This window comes from Alternaria postmessia (genome assembly GCF_024291825.1).
Source record: "Alternaria postmessia strain BMP 2775 chromosome Unknown scaffold_22, whole genome shotgun sequence".
Classification (NCBI taxonomy): domain Eukaryota; kingdom Fungi; phylum Ascomycota; class Dothideomycetes; order Pleosporales; family Pleosporaceae; genus Alternaria; species Alternaria postmessia.
Genome location: NW_026260095.1, coordinates 1 through 18,478, shown reverse-complemented (window position 1 = coordinate 18,478; position 18,478 = coordinate 1). Strand labels below are relative to the sequence as shown.

General features: G+C 52.2%; 5 protein-coding genes across 5 annotated transcripts; 4 read left to right on the top strand and 1 right to left on the bottom strand.

Moving 5' to 3' along the window:
* Positions 1-556: 556 nt before the first annotated feature.
* Positions 557-2,126, top strand: J4E82_004538 (uncharacterized protein; the record flags this gene model as incomplete). The annotated part of the gene is made up of 2 exons (XM_051730815.1): positions 557-1,676; positions 1,735-2,126. 2 exons carry the CDS (start codon positions 557-559, stop codon positions 2,124-2,126), a joined length of 1,512 nt encoding a protein of 503 aa, XP_051589296.1.
* Positions 2,127-3,809: 1,683 nt separating this feature from the next.
* On the top strand, positions 3,810-6,241 carry J4E82_004537 (uncharacterized protein; the record flags this gene model as incomplete). Its single annotated transcript, XM_051730814.1, has 6 exons — positions 3,810-3,901; positions 4,083-5,277; positions 5,326-5,586; positions 5,637-5,766; positions 5,820-6,094; positions 6,179-6,241. 6 exons carry the CDS (start codon positions 3,810-3,812, stop codon positions 6,239-6,241), a joined length of 2,016 nt encoding a protein of 671 aa, XP_051589295.1.
* A 643-nt stretch (positions 6,242-6,884) lies between these two features.
* Positions 6,885-9,362, top strand: J4E82_004536 (uncharacterized protein; the record flags this gene model as incomplete). The annotated part of the gene is made up of 2 exons (XM_051730813.1): positions 6,885-8,918; positions 8,973-9,362. The coding sequence occupies 2 exons, from the start codon at positions 6,885-6,887 to the stop codon at positions 9,360-9,362; spliced, it is 2,424 nt and encodes an 807-aa protein (XP_051589294.1).
* A 791-nt stretch (positions 9,363-10,153) lies between these two features.
* J4E82_004535 (uncharacterized protein) lies at positions 10,154-13,248 on the top strand (the record flags this gene model as incomplete). The annotated part of the gene is made up of 6 exons (XM_051730812.1): positions 10,154-10,407; positions 10,470-10,754; positions 10,810-11,016; positions 11,072-11,832; positions 12,236-12,342; positions 12,409-13,248. The coding sequence occupies 6 exons, from the start codon at positions 10,154-10,156 to the stop codon at positions 13,246-13,248; spliced, it is 2,454 nt and encodes an 817-aa protein (XP_051589293.1).
* Positions 13,249-14,229: 981 nt separating this feature from the next.
* J4E82_004534 (uncharacterized protein) lies at positions 14,230-17,921 on the bottom strand (the record flags this gene model as incomplete). The annotated part of the gene is made up of 2 exons (XM_051730811.1): positions 14,230-15,952; positions 16,000-17,921. The coding sequence occupies 2 exons, from the start codon at positions 17,919-17,921 to the stop codon at positions 14,230-14,232; spliced, it is 3,645 nt and encodes a 1,214-aa protein (XP_051589292.1).
* Between the last annotated feature and the right edge of the window lie 557 nt (positions 17,922-18,478).

Sequence of the window (18,478 nt, the reverse complement as noted above, 5' to 3'; positions counted from 1 at the left end):
GCATCCTTTCCAGAACCGTTTCCCTCTGTCGCTTTCCCGTAAAGGACAACATGTGAGACCAGCAATATAAAAACCCTTTGCAAGAGCAACCCTTATGGAGGCTGTGCAGACAAGGCTGCGCATCGTTCTCCACATTGCGTCCAGACATGGCCCCCAAATCTCGCCCTAGCGTAACATGATCGCCGTTTCTTTGCCTTTACACTGGTGCTTACTTGCCTTCATACTATGCCATCCCAACAGCGTTGCACTTGCGGCAAAACGTTCGCAAATTACACGTGGGACTAATGCGACAGTAAGCAACAAAGGTGTGTGTGCTTGTTGAAAGGATCGGTGTTTCGCTCGTTGTTGTTGTTGCTGCTGCAGTGCGTGAGGCGGAGCTTGTAGGATGCACAGTGCGGCTGAGCTGGAAGCCTGATGGGTGAGCCCTGGGGATCGCCTTATTGTATGGTGGCCTCGGGGCTGAACGAGATTTGTAGGTTTCTGCTATTTTCCCTTCTTTTCTACCTTCTCGTGGTTTCAGTCAAGCCTTGGTTGTCGGGCTTGGATTCCTGTGAAGATGGTGCTCCACTCGTTCCTGGATCCAAGAGTTCCTGGATTTGGAATGCAGATGACACCGACATGTCGGGAAGACGATGGATGTTTCGCGTTTCCTACACCTACCTCACAAGGGGAAGTCAATGGTATTTCGTCGACATGGACGCCGCAAGAATCACAGCTAGATCCCCAAGGAGTAGACGAAAACCAAGGTCCATTGTCAACTCCTGTCAATGGCGTCCTCGAGCCTAGCAACACACAATCCGTCGATCCCAACCTTTTTCAACCTGATCTTACTAGCATCGCGACTACGGTAACAGACAACGCGGGATCTACCATGACTATGAAGACAACGATCAATGTTACAGTACCACCGAGTTTGAGTGCCACAGTCAGTACATCAACGTCAATAACGCCAGATCCAGGTCCAGCAACTGTTGGAACCGTGGAAGCCGCGGAGAGTGGCCACAACACCAACAGACTCAGCGCCGGAGAAGTGACCGGTGTCGCTATGGGAACCTTCATCCTCGGCGCAATCCTGGCGTTTATCGCTGCATTCTTCCTGTTTAAGCAAAGAAACAAGCACAAAAGTGCCAACGTCAACAGGAAGGATTATCCAAGCTATGGCGACTCTGCGCCCGATCTAGCTATGATGCAATCCAAGAGTGCCAGCAGTCTAGTAGGGCGACATAGTCCCTACGTACAGGTTTCGCAAATACCCCTGCCAGCGCCGCTGGCTGCTCACCCACCTTCTCCAATCCCTGCCCCTGTTTTCATACCAGCAAGTGCGTCTCGAGATATCACTGCTTTCTTACCACCTGCGGCAGACAACGAAGAGGTGTGGAACGAAGTCTCTCATTTGTTCGCCTTGATGCATGAGCATGTAGAAAAGTATTACCGAGACGTCAATGCCATTATTACCCCGAGTATGGAACCTGAGATTGCCGAGTTTGGAGCCAAGGAGGTGGACATGGCAGAACTTCTGCAAGAATGTACAAGTTCAACAGCGGCGCTGAAGCATGCCCTCGTAACATATGTACTGGGTATAACGGAGCCGAGGCAGAAAGACGACGATGAAGGGACATTGTTTCCCAAAGAGCTTTACACAGCGCATGCTGAGAATCGTATGAATGTTGTCTCTGGTAAGCTCCTTATATGCATCTTTCACTTGAGAAGGATTGCAACTAACACCACAGATAGATCCGGATCTCGTAGCAGCTACCTCGCTGCATCGCCGCATCTCTGTCTATCTCTACAGCAACATCACTGGCATGCCAAATCGTCGCAGATCTTGGACGGCTCAATCGAACGTTCGTGAAGCAGCGGAACACTTCTCTCTTACTTTCTTCCCGTGGGCCAACCCTACGTCCAGCGACCAAGACAAAGATGAAGATCTTGCACGCATCATCACAGACACACTGACGATGAGGATATGGCTCTTCGGGCAGTTGGACACCTATGACTTTGAGTGGGAGGGAGTTGGTGAGAGAGGTATCGTCATCAACCCGAGTTTGTTGAAGCGGAAACGTCAAGAGGGTGACGGCGATGATTCAATATTTCAGCTGGTGGAAGGCGCCGTTGTTGCTATGTAGACCGAATGAGATGTGTTCTCATTTTTGCGATTGAGTCCTCTAAGTAGTCTTATTAGACGCGAAACGCGAATCATCGATCGCAATTGAAATGCCCTACGCTGTCCTGTGGGGCTCCACCCAGCTAACATATCTCCGTCAATCACCATTGGCTACTTCATACTACAGTGTGCCCAGAAACTGCCAATGCGCATGGCATAGACCCATACGGTATGCCGGTCGCTATGACGACGGACGTATGGATGCCAAGTTGTGTATGGGTGGGCTCATTGCGATTGCGGTGTTGATCGCATATCTCACGCTACGGCAAACTACCATGAAGAACCGAAGAACGGTACAAGTATGCGCTCAGGAGCACATCCTAGAGCGCGTCTACGTGATGTCCTAACCGAGGTGTTGCATATTACTCACGAGGACGATGAAAGCTTAGCGCGAACCGCACACGTTCTGCACCCGCACAGCTAACTCGGGTGGTTTTCCAGCATGCCATGTCCAAGGAGTTCCACTATAAAGGACAGCTAGTACAGTGTAAAGCAAGCGTGAACAGATATGGCGACCAGCCCAGCGGTAACAATTGCCGGGGCCTCGGATGGGCCCTCTTCCCCACGCCCGAAAGCTGATGCTTGCAGGCGTCGCGTGGTCAGGCCATCCGCTGGAGAGAAAAGCGTGCGATCAACTCTAAAATTTTCCAGATGTGTACAAACTGTAGTCTTGACAGTCCAGTCATACCAGGTGTTTGCGGCTTGTGTGGTGTCATACCAAGCGCTTCGTAGGAGCGTTCGGCATCTTTGGGGCCGAGCTGTACCTAGGTAGCTTGCTGAGAGCTCTTCGATATTGATGACACTGTTGCAAGTCGCGCTATAGACCCAACGCGCTAGTTGGAATTTGATCAATTGCGCCTGCCCGAAGGCTAACGTTCGGTCGCGAAGTTGCGGGCCGGTTGCCTTCCTCAGGGTCGTACACATATGGTGATGGCGAAGACGTGCCCGCACTGATCAACCAACACGTTGCTGCACTCATTTACAGAAAGTGATACAGGGCATTTTGGACATCGCCAATTATCGACAGTCTAACAAATTGACGGCCAGATCGGCACAACAGTACCCTCTGACTGGCGTGCTCTGCTAGTGATCCGGAGAAACGGAGAGCATCACAAGATGCTATCCGTATTGGATCATGGTGCCGCCCACGGAAGGAGTGTGGGCCCAGACAGAGGCCAGCATTGGGATGAGCGTCATATTCCAGTCCCCGCAGCGAAGGCACGCGAGGGGTAGGGCAACATAGCCATCGGCCTGCCAAAGCAGCTGCTCATAAGAGTGCCGTTCGCCCATCTAGCTATTTTGCATTACAAACCCTTCCCTTCCCGCTTCACGCCAACCGCCTCGCCTCGACCCCGGCTCTCTAATACAAACACGAAGCTCCACTTGGACTGACAAGCTGTTCCCCGAATCTTCAGCGAGCAGCTTCAATTTGGCCCCTGCGGCAACCAAGCGTACCGCCGACCCCTTTACCCGGAATTGAGACATATATCTATTCTAGACGTCCGTCGGCCTCTGTCCCGCGTCTTGCCAAACTACGTTTCTACGTTGGCAAAGCTCCTAGACTGTCCTCGTCGCGAAATTCCAGCGCGCCGAAGCCGAGCTCCTTTGCCCCGCCAGACGGCTAGTCCACATCCACAGAAGCAACATGTCCGAAGGAGACGTCAAGCCGCCCAGTGCGCCCGTCGTGGCCGAAGCCCACCAGGTGGACACTTTCCACGTTCCCAAGGCGTTTTACGAGTGAGTTTCTACTGTTTATTTGGTTATTACATCATGTACCAAGACAATGACAGCTGCGGCGTCATCCAAGCTCCAGAGCTCGCGCGAATGGGCGGGGTGACCCCGCGCCGCCGAGCTTTTGGCCGAAGCATCCATCGCGATCGCATCCAGACGAGGCACCCAGCTAACGCGTGCACTACAGCAAGCACCCGCACTCGAAACCGCATCTTGAGAACCTTGAAGAGTACCAGAAGCTGTACAAGGAGTCCATCACCGACCCAAAAGCCTTCTGGGGCCGACTAGCGCGCGAATTGCTCACGTGGGAACGCGACTTCCAAACCGTACAATCGGGTTCATTCGAACATGGCGATGTCGCGTGGTTTTTGGAGGGCAGACTAAATGCCAGCTACAACTGTGTCGACCGCCATGCCTTCAAAGACCCCAACAGGCCTGCCATCATCTACGAGGCCGACGACGCTGGCGATGGCCGCATCATCACATACGGAGAGCTTCTCCGCCAGGTCTCGAAGCTGGCCTACACACTCAAGGAGATGGGCGTAAGAAAGGGCGATACTGTCGCTCTTTACCTGCCTATGATTCCCGAGGCAGTCATCTCCTTCTTAGCTTGCACGCGTATCGGCGCGGTTCACTCAGTCGTCTTTGCAGGTTTCTCGTCTGATTCGCTACGTGACCGCATCATCGATGCCGAGTGCAAGGTCGTCATTACTACCGACGAGGGCAAGCGTGGTGGCAAGACCATCAGCACAAAGAAGATTGTCGACGATGCTCTCAAGCAATGTCCTGGCATCAGTCACTGTCTGGTCTACAAGCGCACTGGCGCTGAGGTGCCCTGGACCAAGGGCCGCGACTGGTGGTGGCACGAGGAGGTGGAGAAATACCCCAACTATATTGCGCCGGAGCCGATGAACTCGGAAGACCCTCTGTTCTTGCTTTACACTTCTGGTTCAACCGGCAAGCCTAAGGGTGTCATGCACACAACCGGAGGCTACCTCCTTGGAGCAGCGGCAACCGGAAAGTACGTCTTCGACATCCACGACAACGATGTCTTCTTCTGCGGCGGTGATGTAGGTTGGATCACAGGTCACACCTACGTCGTATACGCACCTCTGTTGCTCGGTGTGGCTACCGTTGTCTTCGAAGGCACGCCTGCCTACCCCAACTTCTCGCGCTACTGGGACATTGTCGACAAGTACAACGTCAGCCAGTTCTACGTCGCTCCCACTGCGCTGCGGCTGCTCAAGCGTGCTGGCAACGAGCACGTCAAGCACCAGATGAAGAACCTCAGGATTCTTGGATCCGTCGGTGAGCCAATTGCTGCTGAGGTCTGGAAGTGGTACTTTGAGACTGTCGGAAAGGAGGAGGCACATGTTGTAGATGTAAGTCGTGGTCGAATACCCTCGTGGATGTGTTGCTGACTGAGATAGACGTACTGGCAAACCGAGACTGGCTCGCATGTCATCTCGCCTATGGGTGGTATCACACCCACGAAGCCCGGATCCGCGTCCCTGCCATTCTTTGGCATTGAACCCGCGATCATCGACCCGGTATCTGGCGACGAGATTCACGGAAATGATGTTGAGGGTGTACTGGCCTTTAAGCAGCCGTGGCCCAGCATGGCCCGCACAGTCTGGGGAGCACACAAGCGATACATGGACACATACCTGAATGTATACCAGGGCTACTACGTAAGTTTGAGGAAGTTGATGATTGAAATGTATAGGTCTGACATGTGCAGTTCACTGGAGACGGCGCCGGACGTGACCACGAGGGCTACTACTGGATCCGGGGCCGTGTCGACGATGTCGTCAACGTGTCGGGCCACAGGCTGTCTACTGCTGAGATTGAAGCCGCGCTTATTGAGCACCGTACGTTGTTATCTCTCTAAAGTCCGATATGCAAATTGCTGACTGCTGCGTAGACCAAGTGGCTGAGGCTGCAGTGGTGGGGATCAATGACGAACTGACGGGCCAAGCTGTCAACGCTTTTGTAGCGCTGAAAGACGGCACAGAGTCAAGTGACCAGGTAAAGAAGGACTTGGTAATGCAAGTGCGCAAGTCGATTGGACCGTTTGCGGCACCAAAGGCGATTTTTGTGGTTCCAGATCTGCCAAAGACACGGTCCGGCAAGATCATGCGCCGTATCATGCGGAAGATCTTGGCAGGCGAAGAGGACCAGTTGGGGGATATCACGACAGTAAGTGAAATTTGTTTAGATTTTCCGTTGGCGATGAAGATTACGCGTACTCTGTGGGATGGAGTTGGCTGACTGCCCCGACAGCTTTCGGATCCGTCGGTTGTTGATAAGATCATCGACATTGTGCACCAGTCCAAGAAGAAATAAACGGCTCTGCTTGGCTCGGATTGAAGTGGTTGCTATGGTAAGCAAGCAGGCGAAGCTCCTCTAGTCTGGCGGGGGCGGACGGCTTCAGTGGTTCTTGGAGGATGACAAGTGCCGAGCAATGGCGGTTCTATAGTGAGACGCAGTCAGTATGCGCGCTGAGGCACGACCATGCTGTGTTTGTTTGGGCGGCCGCTGTACGCCCATCTATGTTTAGTGCGAATATCCAGACGATAGGTTCTACGTTCACTCGCCATTTTGTGCGTCGGTTTGTGCCTGCGTGGAGCAACGTGTGGACAAACGCGCGAATGACGGCGCAACGGCGTATACAGATACGAGGAGCAAATGCACGGCGGAGACGGTGCAGGGGAGAGATCTGATAGTTTCATTCGTGTCGCGCCCAGACCCCCCTCCTCTTCCGCGAGCCGGGCGCCAAGATGGTGGCTGGCAGGGGCTGTGCAGACGATTACGACTCTCTATTGTCGCTCGCCATCGTTGACACGCCGTATAGCCTTTTGCCTCTGCTAGCGTTTCTTCTGTATACACGTACTTTTGCCTACCCATGTCTCTCGTTGCGTTGTCCTAGTTTTCGCTTTCCACCCCAAATACACCTTCTCCCTGAGCGGAGAGGCACCGCCACCCGAGAATGCGCATCTTCGGCACCTTAAGGGCCGCCATCACCATCGGCCTTGCCACCATAACAGCCGCCTCGTCCCACGCCCGCCCGCCGCTGCGAAGCATCGCGCTTGTCAAGAATGCCGACATCCTCACACAGACACACCGCGTGACTGCCGTATCGACCTTCGACCTTGCCTTTGACGTCTCCGGGCAGCGCATCCGCCTCAGCCTCGAGCCCAACCACGACCTTTTCGTCGATGGCGGCCAAATCACACACCTCAACGCCGACGGCTCGATAGCGCGGCAGGAGCCCATTGAGCGGCTGCAGCACAAGGTTTACAAGGGCACCGCATGGCTGAAGAGGGGGAACCGCTGGGACAATGTCGGCTGGGCCCGGATAGGGATACGCAAGGACGGGCTGGAACCGCTGTTCGAGGGCACCTTCACCGTCAACCACGACCACCACCATGTCAAGACGGCGTCGAGCTACAAGTCGACGCGCCAGGCCGAGGACCCGGACGTTGACCTGCGCGACCGCGAGTACATGGTCGTCTTCCGCGACTCGGACATGGGCAACTTCGACGAGCACACGGAGCTGAGGAAGCGAGGAGACAACATCGGATGTCCCTCCGACGACCTCATCTTCAACACGCAGGAGGACCACCCGGTCTATGCCAGCATGCGCGCCCGCGACGAATCCTCCGCCATGTCGCCATCCCTCATCTCAGCCATGTTCAAGCGCCAGAGCAACAGCGACGACACCCAGTCCGGAGGCAACGGCGCCGGTGTTGACCTTTCCACCACCATTGGCAGCACTGCCGGATGCCCCGGTACCCGCAAGGTCGCGCTGGTGGGTGTCGCCGCTGACTGTACCTATGTCAATTCTTTCAACGGAGACAAGAACCGGACCCAGACAAACATCATAGATGCTATGAACCAGGCTTCCGAATTGTTCGAGAGCACTTTCAACATCTCTCTTGGCCTGGCCAATGTGCTCATCACCGAACCCGAATGCCCAACATCGCAGCAGCAAGCAACTCCCTGGAACCAAGGCTGCAGCGGCCAAATTACCATTCAAGACCGTTTGAATCAGTTTTCCCAATGGAGAGGCCAACAGCAAGATACCTACTCCCACTGGACTCTGCTATCTACCTGCAACACCGGATCCGCCGTGGGACTAGCTTGGCTTGGACAAGCTTGTACAACAGGCTCTCAGGACAACAGCGGCAACTCTGGCGAGACTGTCGCTGGTGCTAACGTTGTCATCAAGACTGGCACTGAGTGGCAGGTCATCGCCCACGAAACAGGCCACACTTACGGCGCAGTGCATGACTGCACGTCCGACACATGTGGAAACAGCGACATTGTCAGCTCACAGCAATGCTGTCCCCTCAGCCAAAGCACCTGCGACGCTAATGGTGGCTTCATTATGAACCCTTCAACTTCCCCCGGTATCTCGCGCTTCTCCGCTTGCTCCATCGGTAATATCTGCTCTGCGCTTGGACGGAACAGTGTCAAATCCCAGTGTCTCACCAACAACCGCGACGTCACGCTTCTCACCGGTCAAAGATGCGGTAACGGTATCGTTGAAGGCGATGAACAGTGCGATTGCGGCGGCACCTCAGGCTGCGAGGGCAACAATTGCTGCAATCCCGAGACTTGCCGATTCATCAACAACGCTGTCTGCGATGATTCTAACGAAGACTGCTGCCGCGACTGCCAGTTCGCTTCTGCCAACACTGTCTGTCGCAATTCTGTCGGAGAGTGCGATCCCGAGGAAACCTGTACCGGCAATTCACCATACTGCCCCGAGGATAAGACCAAGAATGATGGCTCAAGCTGCGGCAATGGCCTTAGCTGTGCCTCCGGACAGTGCACGAGTAGAGATATGCAGTGCAAGACTATCATGGGTAGTTACACGCAGAGCAACGACACATACGCTTGCGATAACAGCAATTGCATGCTCAGCTGCGCAAGCCCAGAATTTGGAGCAAGATGTTATGGACTCCAGCAGAACTTCTTAGATGGCACAAGCTGTACCGGTGGGGGTAAATGTAGCAACGTGAGTTTCACCGAGATTCCTCTCTGCCTCGTCTAATATACTAATATTCTATAGGGTGTCTGCGAAGGCGGCTCCGTCGGTCGAGAGATCACATCCTGGATCGATCGCCATCTTTCCATCGTCATCGGCGTCGCCGCGGGAGTCGGTGGCGCCCTCTTGCTCTGCATCTTCTGCTGCTGCTGGCGTTCCTACCGCCGTCGCTCAAAACTTAAGAAATACGCTGCTGCTCATCCGCCGGTGCCTTACCAGGGCAGCAGCAGGCGCAATCGAGGCGGGCCCACGGGTCCTCCGCCTATGGGCCAATATAACAATGGCTTTGCTCCTCCCCCGGGCCCACCACCACCTCAAGGATCGTCTGGGCCGTGGGCGCCGAATCCGCATGCGCCAAACGGGAACGTCCCAATGCCGCCACCAGTACATAGAAGTAGTGTGCGGTATGCATAGAAGCTTTTTTCTTTCTTAGAACTTGTTTATGAAAAACAATACCACAGTCGTTTACACCCCAGTTGAAAGTTCAAAACTGGGGGTTGAGAGTGCTTTTGCTCAGACTTGCATCGTTATCGGCGTTCTTTATCTCTTTTGTGCGATTCTTCTTCGTGGGCATGAAGCCTATCGTTGCATTTGGGGAATCTTGTTGTATAGCATCGAAGAAGAGTGAGATGTAGGAGCAAGTGTCGATATAGACGCGGTGAAATATATCCCTTGTTGTGTATATGTTCGATTCTCGCATTCCACGCCAGTCGGTGGCATGGTTGTACCGAAACTTTCTTGTCCTTCCCTACTTTGACAGTCATGATTTGTACATCGAGCGTCGTACATCGAAAAAGAGGGGGCATGTCCATTTTATCCAGCCTAGGGATATTTAGTGTTGTACGAGGGTTATGCGTCAGTGATCGTACATGGCCAAGCTTGGTGACAGTGTCGGCCGATATTGCTACAAGACTCCGCACAACCACAGCCTCGTGTTTACGGATATCACGGACACATCAGAAGATGCCTGGACAATCGAGCCGAACAAGCATCGGAGGTCGGGGGAATCATGAGGGAGCATGCTAGGTATCGTACAAGGCACCGGCTGCTGGGGGCCGACATCAGGTAGTCATCAACCAATTTCTCTGTATACTAACGCTCACTCAAACTTCGGAACAGTATAAAGTTCCTGTTAATGTTGACACCGATCCCCCATCATTTGTCGAGCACTAGGTATCTTCTGTCCCTTTCTTTATCACAATACGATGTTGTTGAATTTTGGCCTTCCAAATACCTGGCTTGTTGTGGCACTGCCGATCATCATTCTCTTAGGTTGGATCATTTACACAGTTACATTACATCCTCTGAGTAGGGTCCCGGGACCCTTTCTGGCCAGGATCTCGCGCCTCTGGTATCTGCGCAAGATTTGGACGGAAGACGTTGAGAAGTATGAGAGGGCTCTGCATGCTAAACACGGGCCCTTGATACGTATTGCACCGAATGAGGTGTCGTGTTCTGAGTGAGTAGTAACATGTCTTCATCCAGTTCCTCTATCAGAACGCGAAATTAATCCGCATGCAGTCCCGAAGCCTTCGCAAGAATTTACCGTTTTTCCAACGCGTTGGACAAGTCGGGTTTCTACGAGCCGTACAACACGACCGGATTCAGTGTTCATGGTGACATATTCTCCTGCAAGAATGACAAAAAACACGGGCGGAGACGTAGAATCGTCAGCAGTATCTACTCGATGACGAATGTTGCAAAGTCTGAAGAATATGTCGACTCGTGTAGCAATCTCCTCGTGGATCGGCTAGGACAGTTTGCTAAGTCAGGAAAACCTTGTGATCTCGGTGAATGGTTGCATTGGTAATTTATTCCTACTGTTCGCTCGGTTAGAGTATCTTGACTAAGACTGGAACAGGTATACTTTTGACATTATTGGCGAATTGTTCTATGGCAGAGCCTTCGGCTTTCTAGATGAAGGAAAGGACCAGAACGATTGGATCAAGTCGCTAGACAAGATGATACCATTCGTGTGCTTGATGGGCGTTGCACCTCCAATCTTAAGGCCGCTGGTTGGTATGGGTACCATGCTTACAGCTGCTGGCCAGGATATCAGGAATGGCGTGTAAGATGTACTGTACTTTTTCTTCCACTTCCGCACACTGACAAATCTTCACCAGAAAAAACATAGGCTCCTCTTCCGCACGCTTGATGAAAGAAGCTTACGCAACCCGTCATGAAGTGAATAGAACGGACATGGCCCAACAGGTTTTCGACATCTATGAAAAGAATGGCGAAAAGATGGACTTCACGTGGGGCGACGTCGAACAGGAATCTTACGGCGCACTCTTTGCAGGCAGCGATACAACTGCTATCGCATTCCGATCGCTCTTCTATCATTTGATGCATAGCCCAAACGTCTATGCTCGTCTCGAGAAAGAGATTGACGAGGCTTTCCAAGAAGGTCATATGGATCTGCCGCCGACCTATAAGCAGGCAAGCCAGCTTCCTTATCTGTGTGCATGTATCAAGGAGGCGCTCAGGATTCATCCCGGAGCACAGCTCTCCCTACCACGAACCGTTCCACGCGGAGGCATGGAGCTCTGCGGACAATTCATACCCGAAGGCTATACTGTTGGAATCAACGCAGCGGTCATGCATTTCGATCGGCGAGTCTTTGGTCAAGATGCTGATATCTTCAATCCTGACCGCTGGATGGATCCAGTGCGTGCGAACCAGATGGACAAGTACATGATGTCATTCGGAGGTGGAACGAGAACCTGTATAGGGAAGAATATCGCACTGATCGAATTGCATAAGTTGTCGCCGCAATTGGTATGGAACTATCACTTCGAGTTCTACGATGCAGGACAGACGCAATGGCATACAAGAAACACCTTCTTTGCCAGACAGGAGGGTATGATTGTACGGATAAAAGTTCGTAAGCATGATTAAAGTCCCATAGTTCATCCTTGCATTCTTCGTCCGTATTTCAACAAACGTAGCACTAGACTCATTGTCACAAGTATTACTTGAGTTGATTAAAGCAAGCAATGCGATTCTTCGATGGCTGATTGCAAGCATAGTGCTAGGAAAGGTAGCGCGATTTGTTCTCGTGGCTTACCATCATGCCAATGACCACGACTGCAGTCTCTTATTACATGACGCAGCAATGCCGAATCCGAGGTTGACCCAACGATGTGCCCCACAGCAACTGCCGTGGACCCTTGATCTGCGATGAAGTCATCGCAATAACATTTTGGAAATCACGACGCGTCTCTGACAAAGCAACAACAAACCTCTCGATCAAAACTGAAGTCTGATTCAGAGACTCACATATACAGTAATCATGGTGTTGGCTCTTACCAGCGCAACAGGCAAGCTGGGCGGTGCCGTGCTGAACGCCATCCTGGACAACAAGCTCATTGATCCCAAGGAGCTTGTGGTATGCGTACGTTTTCTCTTTACCATCTTATCGTGCTCAATGCGAGTTTGATGTAGCTAACAAACACTACAGACGTCTAGTGACCCCAACTCGGACCGCTTCACCTCCCTGCGCAGCCAATCCATCACCCTCCGCCAGGCCGACTTCGATAAGCCAGAATCCTTGACGCGCGCCTACGATGGCTGCACATCTCTCTTCCTCGTTTCTACTCCACGCATAGCTATGGACTACAACAATGCGCCGCTTTGGAAAGGACGAGAGGCGCACCACCGTGCTGCCATTGACGCTGCTATCCAAGTCGGCATACAGCATATATACTATACATCCCTTGGTTTTGCTAACCCCTCGAAAGCGAGTGTCATGCGCGCGCACATCCGGACAGAGGAGTATCTACACGGGTTGGAGAAAGAGGGAAAGTGCAAGGTCACTATCATCAGAGAGGGGCTCTATAATGAGAGTTGGCCGTTGTATTTTGGGTATTATTTTGGGCTGAAAGAAGAAACAAGGAAAGAGGTGGTTATTGCGGGTGATGGAAAAATTAGCTGGACCAGCATTCCTGATATGGGATTCGGTACCGCGAAGATACTCGCAGCGCCGAGTGAGCAGTGGGCGGGCAAGACATTTTATCTCTCCCAGAAGAAGAGCTGGTCGCTGAAGGATATCGCAGATATTGTTAGCAGGGTGAGAGGTGACGAGATCAAGCTCAAGATCGTGGACAGGAAAGAGTATGAGGACTTTTATGTTAACAGTAAAGGTATGGAAAGACCCAGTGTGGAGTGGTGGTCAAGCTCATATGATGCGTTGAAAGACGGAGAATGTGAGATTGACGATCCAACATTGGAGAACCTGCTCAAGGAGGCTGGGAGGACACCTAAGCCGTTGGAAGAGACGATCGAGGAGATGCTGCGATAGAAGGAAGAGTTGGCTCACATATCTGGCTCCATATACAGACTAGTAGCAATCGAACTCTTCTACGACTGTTGTCTGACTACGCTGATAAACATCATATGCTCACATTGCGCCTTCCCTTGCTCGATAACCACCCTTCATATTTGACCCATTGCAGTGTCTCCAAGTCACCGATACAAAGACACTCTCGTGAATTACTTTGTCTTAGTCCAGACATCTTCTGCAACCGCTTTGATTTTCTGCTCAAGACGTTCCCGTGTAGTATGCTCCTTCCATGAAGGTCAACTCGCTTGTCGTTCGTGTTGATATTTTGAGAGTAACAGATCGACTATTCGGTGATCGCGGTATCGCAGGAAGCAATTGGTATTGACTTTGGTATCATATGAGGAATACCCCAATTCTGCTGAAGTGTTGCAGTACCCAATCGAAACGTTGTTGTGACTATGGGCATACGCTATACGCCCGAAAGTAGACATGATAATAGTATAGCGTATAAAAACTCGCGGTCGTGGGTTGGATGCGAAAACGAGAGTGGCCAAGTCGTGTTTTGGTGTCGCAGAAGAAATCAGGGGATTTGTTGGATTTGTTGATGGTGTATGCTATAGGGCTCATAGTTCTTTGTTTGTATTGAAGTTACAGTCGCATTGTTCGATCTTCTGGTGATCCGGAAAGCCAGAAATTGGAATGGTAGTTGATAGAGAGAACAAGATGCCGAGAGTTGCTTTAAAAGAATTCTCCCAAGTGTAAATTCTGCGTAGAAGACGTAAGACTCGAACCATGGGTAGTATAACCATTCAATTGGTTGAGCCCACTAGAGACTATGGTGGTCCAGTCATAGTAGAAGCTTACAAAAAGCACATGTCCATAACGTAATCGCAGCTAGTACTGTGGTATATACTCATCACTCATATCTAATGTCTACTCGTACAAATATACATGCACCGTCGCTTCTCTTCCTCGGTTCCGTGTTCTTGCTAGTGGTTCCTATATTCTCACTCGCGCGGCGCTCTCGTTTCTTTCAGCAACCATACCAAAGCCAAAATCCTTTCTCCGCTTGTTACCCTTGCGATCACCGTACTGCTCGTCAAACTTCTTGATTGCGCTCAGACTGCTCATGTCTTCGCTAATACTAGCACTGATCTCCTGGAGCGCCTTGTCAAAGTGTCGTGGATGGAGGGTACGCTTTTCGGGGAAAGTGTAGTTTTGACCGCGCACGAGATGTGGCACTTTCGGCGGCGAGGAAGACTGTTGGGGCGATGTAGAGGTTGTGGAGGTCGTGGGTGGTTCTGATGTAGGCTCAGGCTGTGCGGTAGACTTGGCTGCGGCAATAGCAGCTTGTTCGTTCTCTTCTTTGACACAAGCGAGAGCTGCAGATACAGCAATGTTTTTAAGATCACTTCCACTGTAGAAAGGCGTACGTTTGGCGAGGTCTGCTAGATCAACAGAGTCGTCTAGCTGTTCACCCTTGAGATGTATGCGCAAGATCTCCTTCCGGTCGGCCTGAGTGGGTAGATCGACTAATAATCGTCTTGGTAATCGGCGAATAACAGCATCATCCAGGTCGAAAGGTCGGTTTGTAGCTACCATGACGAAGACGGAAAGGTCATTGAGGCCGTCCCATTCCTTCAAAAATTGGTTGAGTATGTCGCGATGTGACGTTCGTTCCCGCATGGCGTCTCGGGATGCAAAAACGGCATCTGCTTCGTCGAGAAATACGATGCATGGTGACAGTTTCCGTGCTAACGAGAAAATTGCTGCTACGTTCTTCTCGCCTTCGCCCACATACTTATCCATAATTTGGCTTCCAGAAACTTCGAGCACGGTACTGCCGCTCTCCTTCGCGACAGCCTTGGCAAGAAGCGTTTTTCCTGTGCCTGGAGGCCCATACAGTAGTGCACCAGATATCTTCTCCGTCGCCAGGATACCATAGCTGAAGGCTTCGGGACGTAATAGTGATAAAGAGGTGATGGTTCGTATCGAATCGACTGTTTCCGTAGGAACGTGAACTTGATCGAATGTCGTTTTGATCTGATCCGGGTCCGCAATACCGGGCATTAACCGCTTTTCATGTTTGTTGGCTGTAGAAGCTATGCGCTGTAGATTCTGTTGACGTTTTATGCTTTTCTCATCGGGGCGTTTTCTGCTTAGGTCTGCTTGAAATTCTCCATCTAGATTGCTGAAAGCATTCTTGGAGCGCTTCGGGGCCTGTAAAGTTTTATCAAAATAGGCGTATTTGACGGTATCGCTCGCTTTTAGCAAGCCCATTGCAAGAGCAACGTGTGCCCAGCTGAGCTGCGCTGGTGCATCTGCAGAGACTTCAGCCACAATTGCTGGGCTTGTGATGAGCAGGCCAAGAGTTGTCAACGCTACCCTGTGTACCTCATCGTATGTCAGCACGTGGTTGAAGTGTGACTCGGAGAATATGGGAGCCCATTCACTGAAGCGTGATGGACTTTGCTCAAGGTCCGATATCGTGGCAGCCGCAGATGGATCTAATGAGCGAAGCATGTCTTGGATGTGGTACAGGTTGATGCGTCGGAGTTTACTCTTCTCTGCTGGTGAGACATCAGCAGAAGACGCAGAGCTACCCCCTAATGATGCAATGGCTTCATCAAAGTTTGGTGTGTTGCTAGCGCCAGACTCAGATGCAATTACAATGGTCCTGAAGAACGTGCTCTCGCCTTCAGTCTGGAGAGCGCGAACCCCACTGAGGCTTGTTAGCTCGGCCATATCAAAGGTTTAAGAACTCCTTACCTGTGTGATAGTTCATACGTGAGATCGCGTGAACATGTGCTTCCTACAATCATGATACTTTCTCCAGCATTACGCCGCTTGCGGACAAGCTCCTCCAGCTTCTGGATGATGCGGCCGCCATAGTGCGTAGCGTTGAGTTGTTTAAAGTCCTTGATATAGATAATCTTAGAAGTGGCAGGGACATTGAGAGTGTTCGACGCTGAGCCAATCTTGACAGCCATGTTGATATCCGACCTTGCTGCAGCTGGTAAGGTAGAGTTGAGTTCAAGCTCAGCACCTTCTTGGGTTAGGGAGTAGTCAAAAAATGCTGGGGTCTTGGCAGGTATTTGTGATTCATCAGAGGAGTGAAGTGGAAAGCCGCCATCACCGACGATACCACGACTTTGCTTCACGTCGCTCGAATCGATCAGCGCATCCAAGAGAGTAGCTAATTTCAAATCCTCGAGTTGTACGTCTGTAGGATTCTGGCTACGCCCAGATTCGTCGGTCAACGTATCAGTAGTTGTCCCGAATTGACCTTCTGGAATTCGAAAACCCTTCAAGTTCTGGGTCATAGCGCGCAGGGCAGGTGTGAGAGCGATGATGGAAAGGGGCATAGCACGAGGGCGCATTGAAGTCGGATCAGACTGATCTGTAGACGAAGACTGCGTCCAATCGGCCTCGTCTTCGGGGAAAGAGTCCTCTATGTCCCTCACGAGATTGCTCAGCTCCGAGTTCATTCGGTATGTTTCGTAGCCCAGCGAGCGAACTGAACGTGATGATGGTTCAGCTCCTTCACCAAGGTAATCGCCAGCTAAGTGAGCGAGATCTTGAGCACTCAGGACGATGACGTCGGATCCCATTTCAAAAGCAGTAGATGTTACGCACTCATCTATCGAGGCCTCGTGCTCGGCTGTAGGCGAATGGAGTATGAGGTTCGTCTTTGCAGCAGGGAACGAGTCGCTAGCTGCTGGCTGCAACGAGCAAAGAGAAGCAGCGATAGTGGCGCGAATCTCAGCGATGACCAAGGACGATAGGCGTCTGGAGCTACCCATCTGCCGGGTCCTGGCGATCTCCCGTTTCCTAGCAGCCATGCCTAGCTTGGCACTCTGTTTCCTCATTGCTTCAATCTTCTTGCGCGGATCCATCTCGGTATCGTTGTTTAGCTTGCTTAGCTTAGACCAAGCTTCTGTGAAAGCACTGTCTTCTGTGATTGTGGCTATGGGCACCTCACCAGGTCGTCCTGCTTCGGTGCTGGCGACTGCCTCATCGTTCCGTAATTGCGACAGGTGGGTTTCGGTGTGGTCAGCTGGGGCAATCCTTTCTTCAAGATACTTGTCGACCTTGAGCTTTTCATGGTCGTCCAGACGCCTGCTCCACAGGCCACGCACTAGTCGCGAGAGGATCTGGGCAGCGTCTGAGTCGCGTCGAGCGGGGATGGTGCACGCGGCGTGCTCTCCGGACTCGGCATGAGTGACTGCCACAGACAGAACCGTGGGCGGTTTGGGTATCTGTGGATCTCTGGACAGGTCTTCGCGACGTATTACCCTCTTCTTCAGGAACCAGTCTGGTATGTGTACAGGCGGCAGGCCTTGCGTCTTCTTCCCCCGCTGTTGGCGCCGCAAGGCAGCCGAGTACCTGCGTGAGGATTCGCGTGAGCGCTGGAGTTTCTGGGCGAGAAGCTCGGGGTCGTCTGGCGCTACTGCGCTGTCTGCTGGTTCCTCGCCTGCTGCCGCCTGGTCTCGGTCCGTCTTGTTGACGTCATCTTGGTCGGCGGGCGTGCTATTGGGAGCGGGCGGCGGATCCGAGGCTTGTGCGAGGGTGCGGGTGGTATGGAATGCTCGTGGTCGTGGTCGTGGTGTGGATGGGTAGCGGCGACCGCGGATAAAGCGCGCTGGAGGTCGTTTCGTAGACACTCGCAGTGCGCATCGAATCGCGTACATACGGACGTCGAAAGCACTCCCAGGAATTGGGGAGGGAGGGAGCCTACAGGGGTCGTTGTAGGCTGTGGTGGGCTTGGGACGATGCGCTGGGCATGTTGGCGATAAACTATCGTCAACTTTCTTCCATACACTAAATGGCCGCGTGACGAGCCAGGTCGCGTAACGAGCCACCCCACCATCCCAACATTGCGCGTCGTCCCAACTTCAACGCGTCATAACTCCACAACCATGGACCCGATTCAAGAAGCGATTGAATATATCGAATCGCGTGAGGCTGGAGATGGTTTCTCGTACCGCCAAGTTTTAAAAATATTCGGAGTTGATCGAACAACGCTGTCGCGGCGGCACAAGGGTTCGCAGGGCACCCGTGAAGCCAAAATAGCAAATCAACAACGACTCAACCCACAACAAGAGCAGGAGGTTGTCAGTTACATAGACAGAGCTACAAGAGATGGTCTACCGCCTACAGGTAGTATTTTGAAGAATTTCGGATCTGCTGTTGCGCAGCAAGAGGTCTCCGATAGCTGGGTTAAGCGGTTTCGCCGTCGTCATCCCGA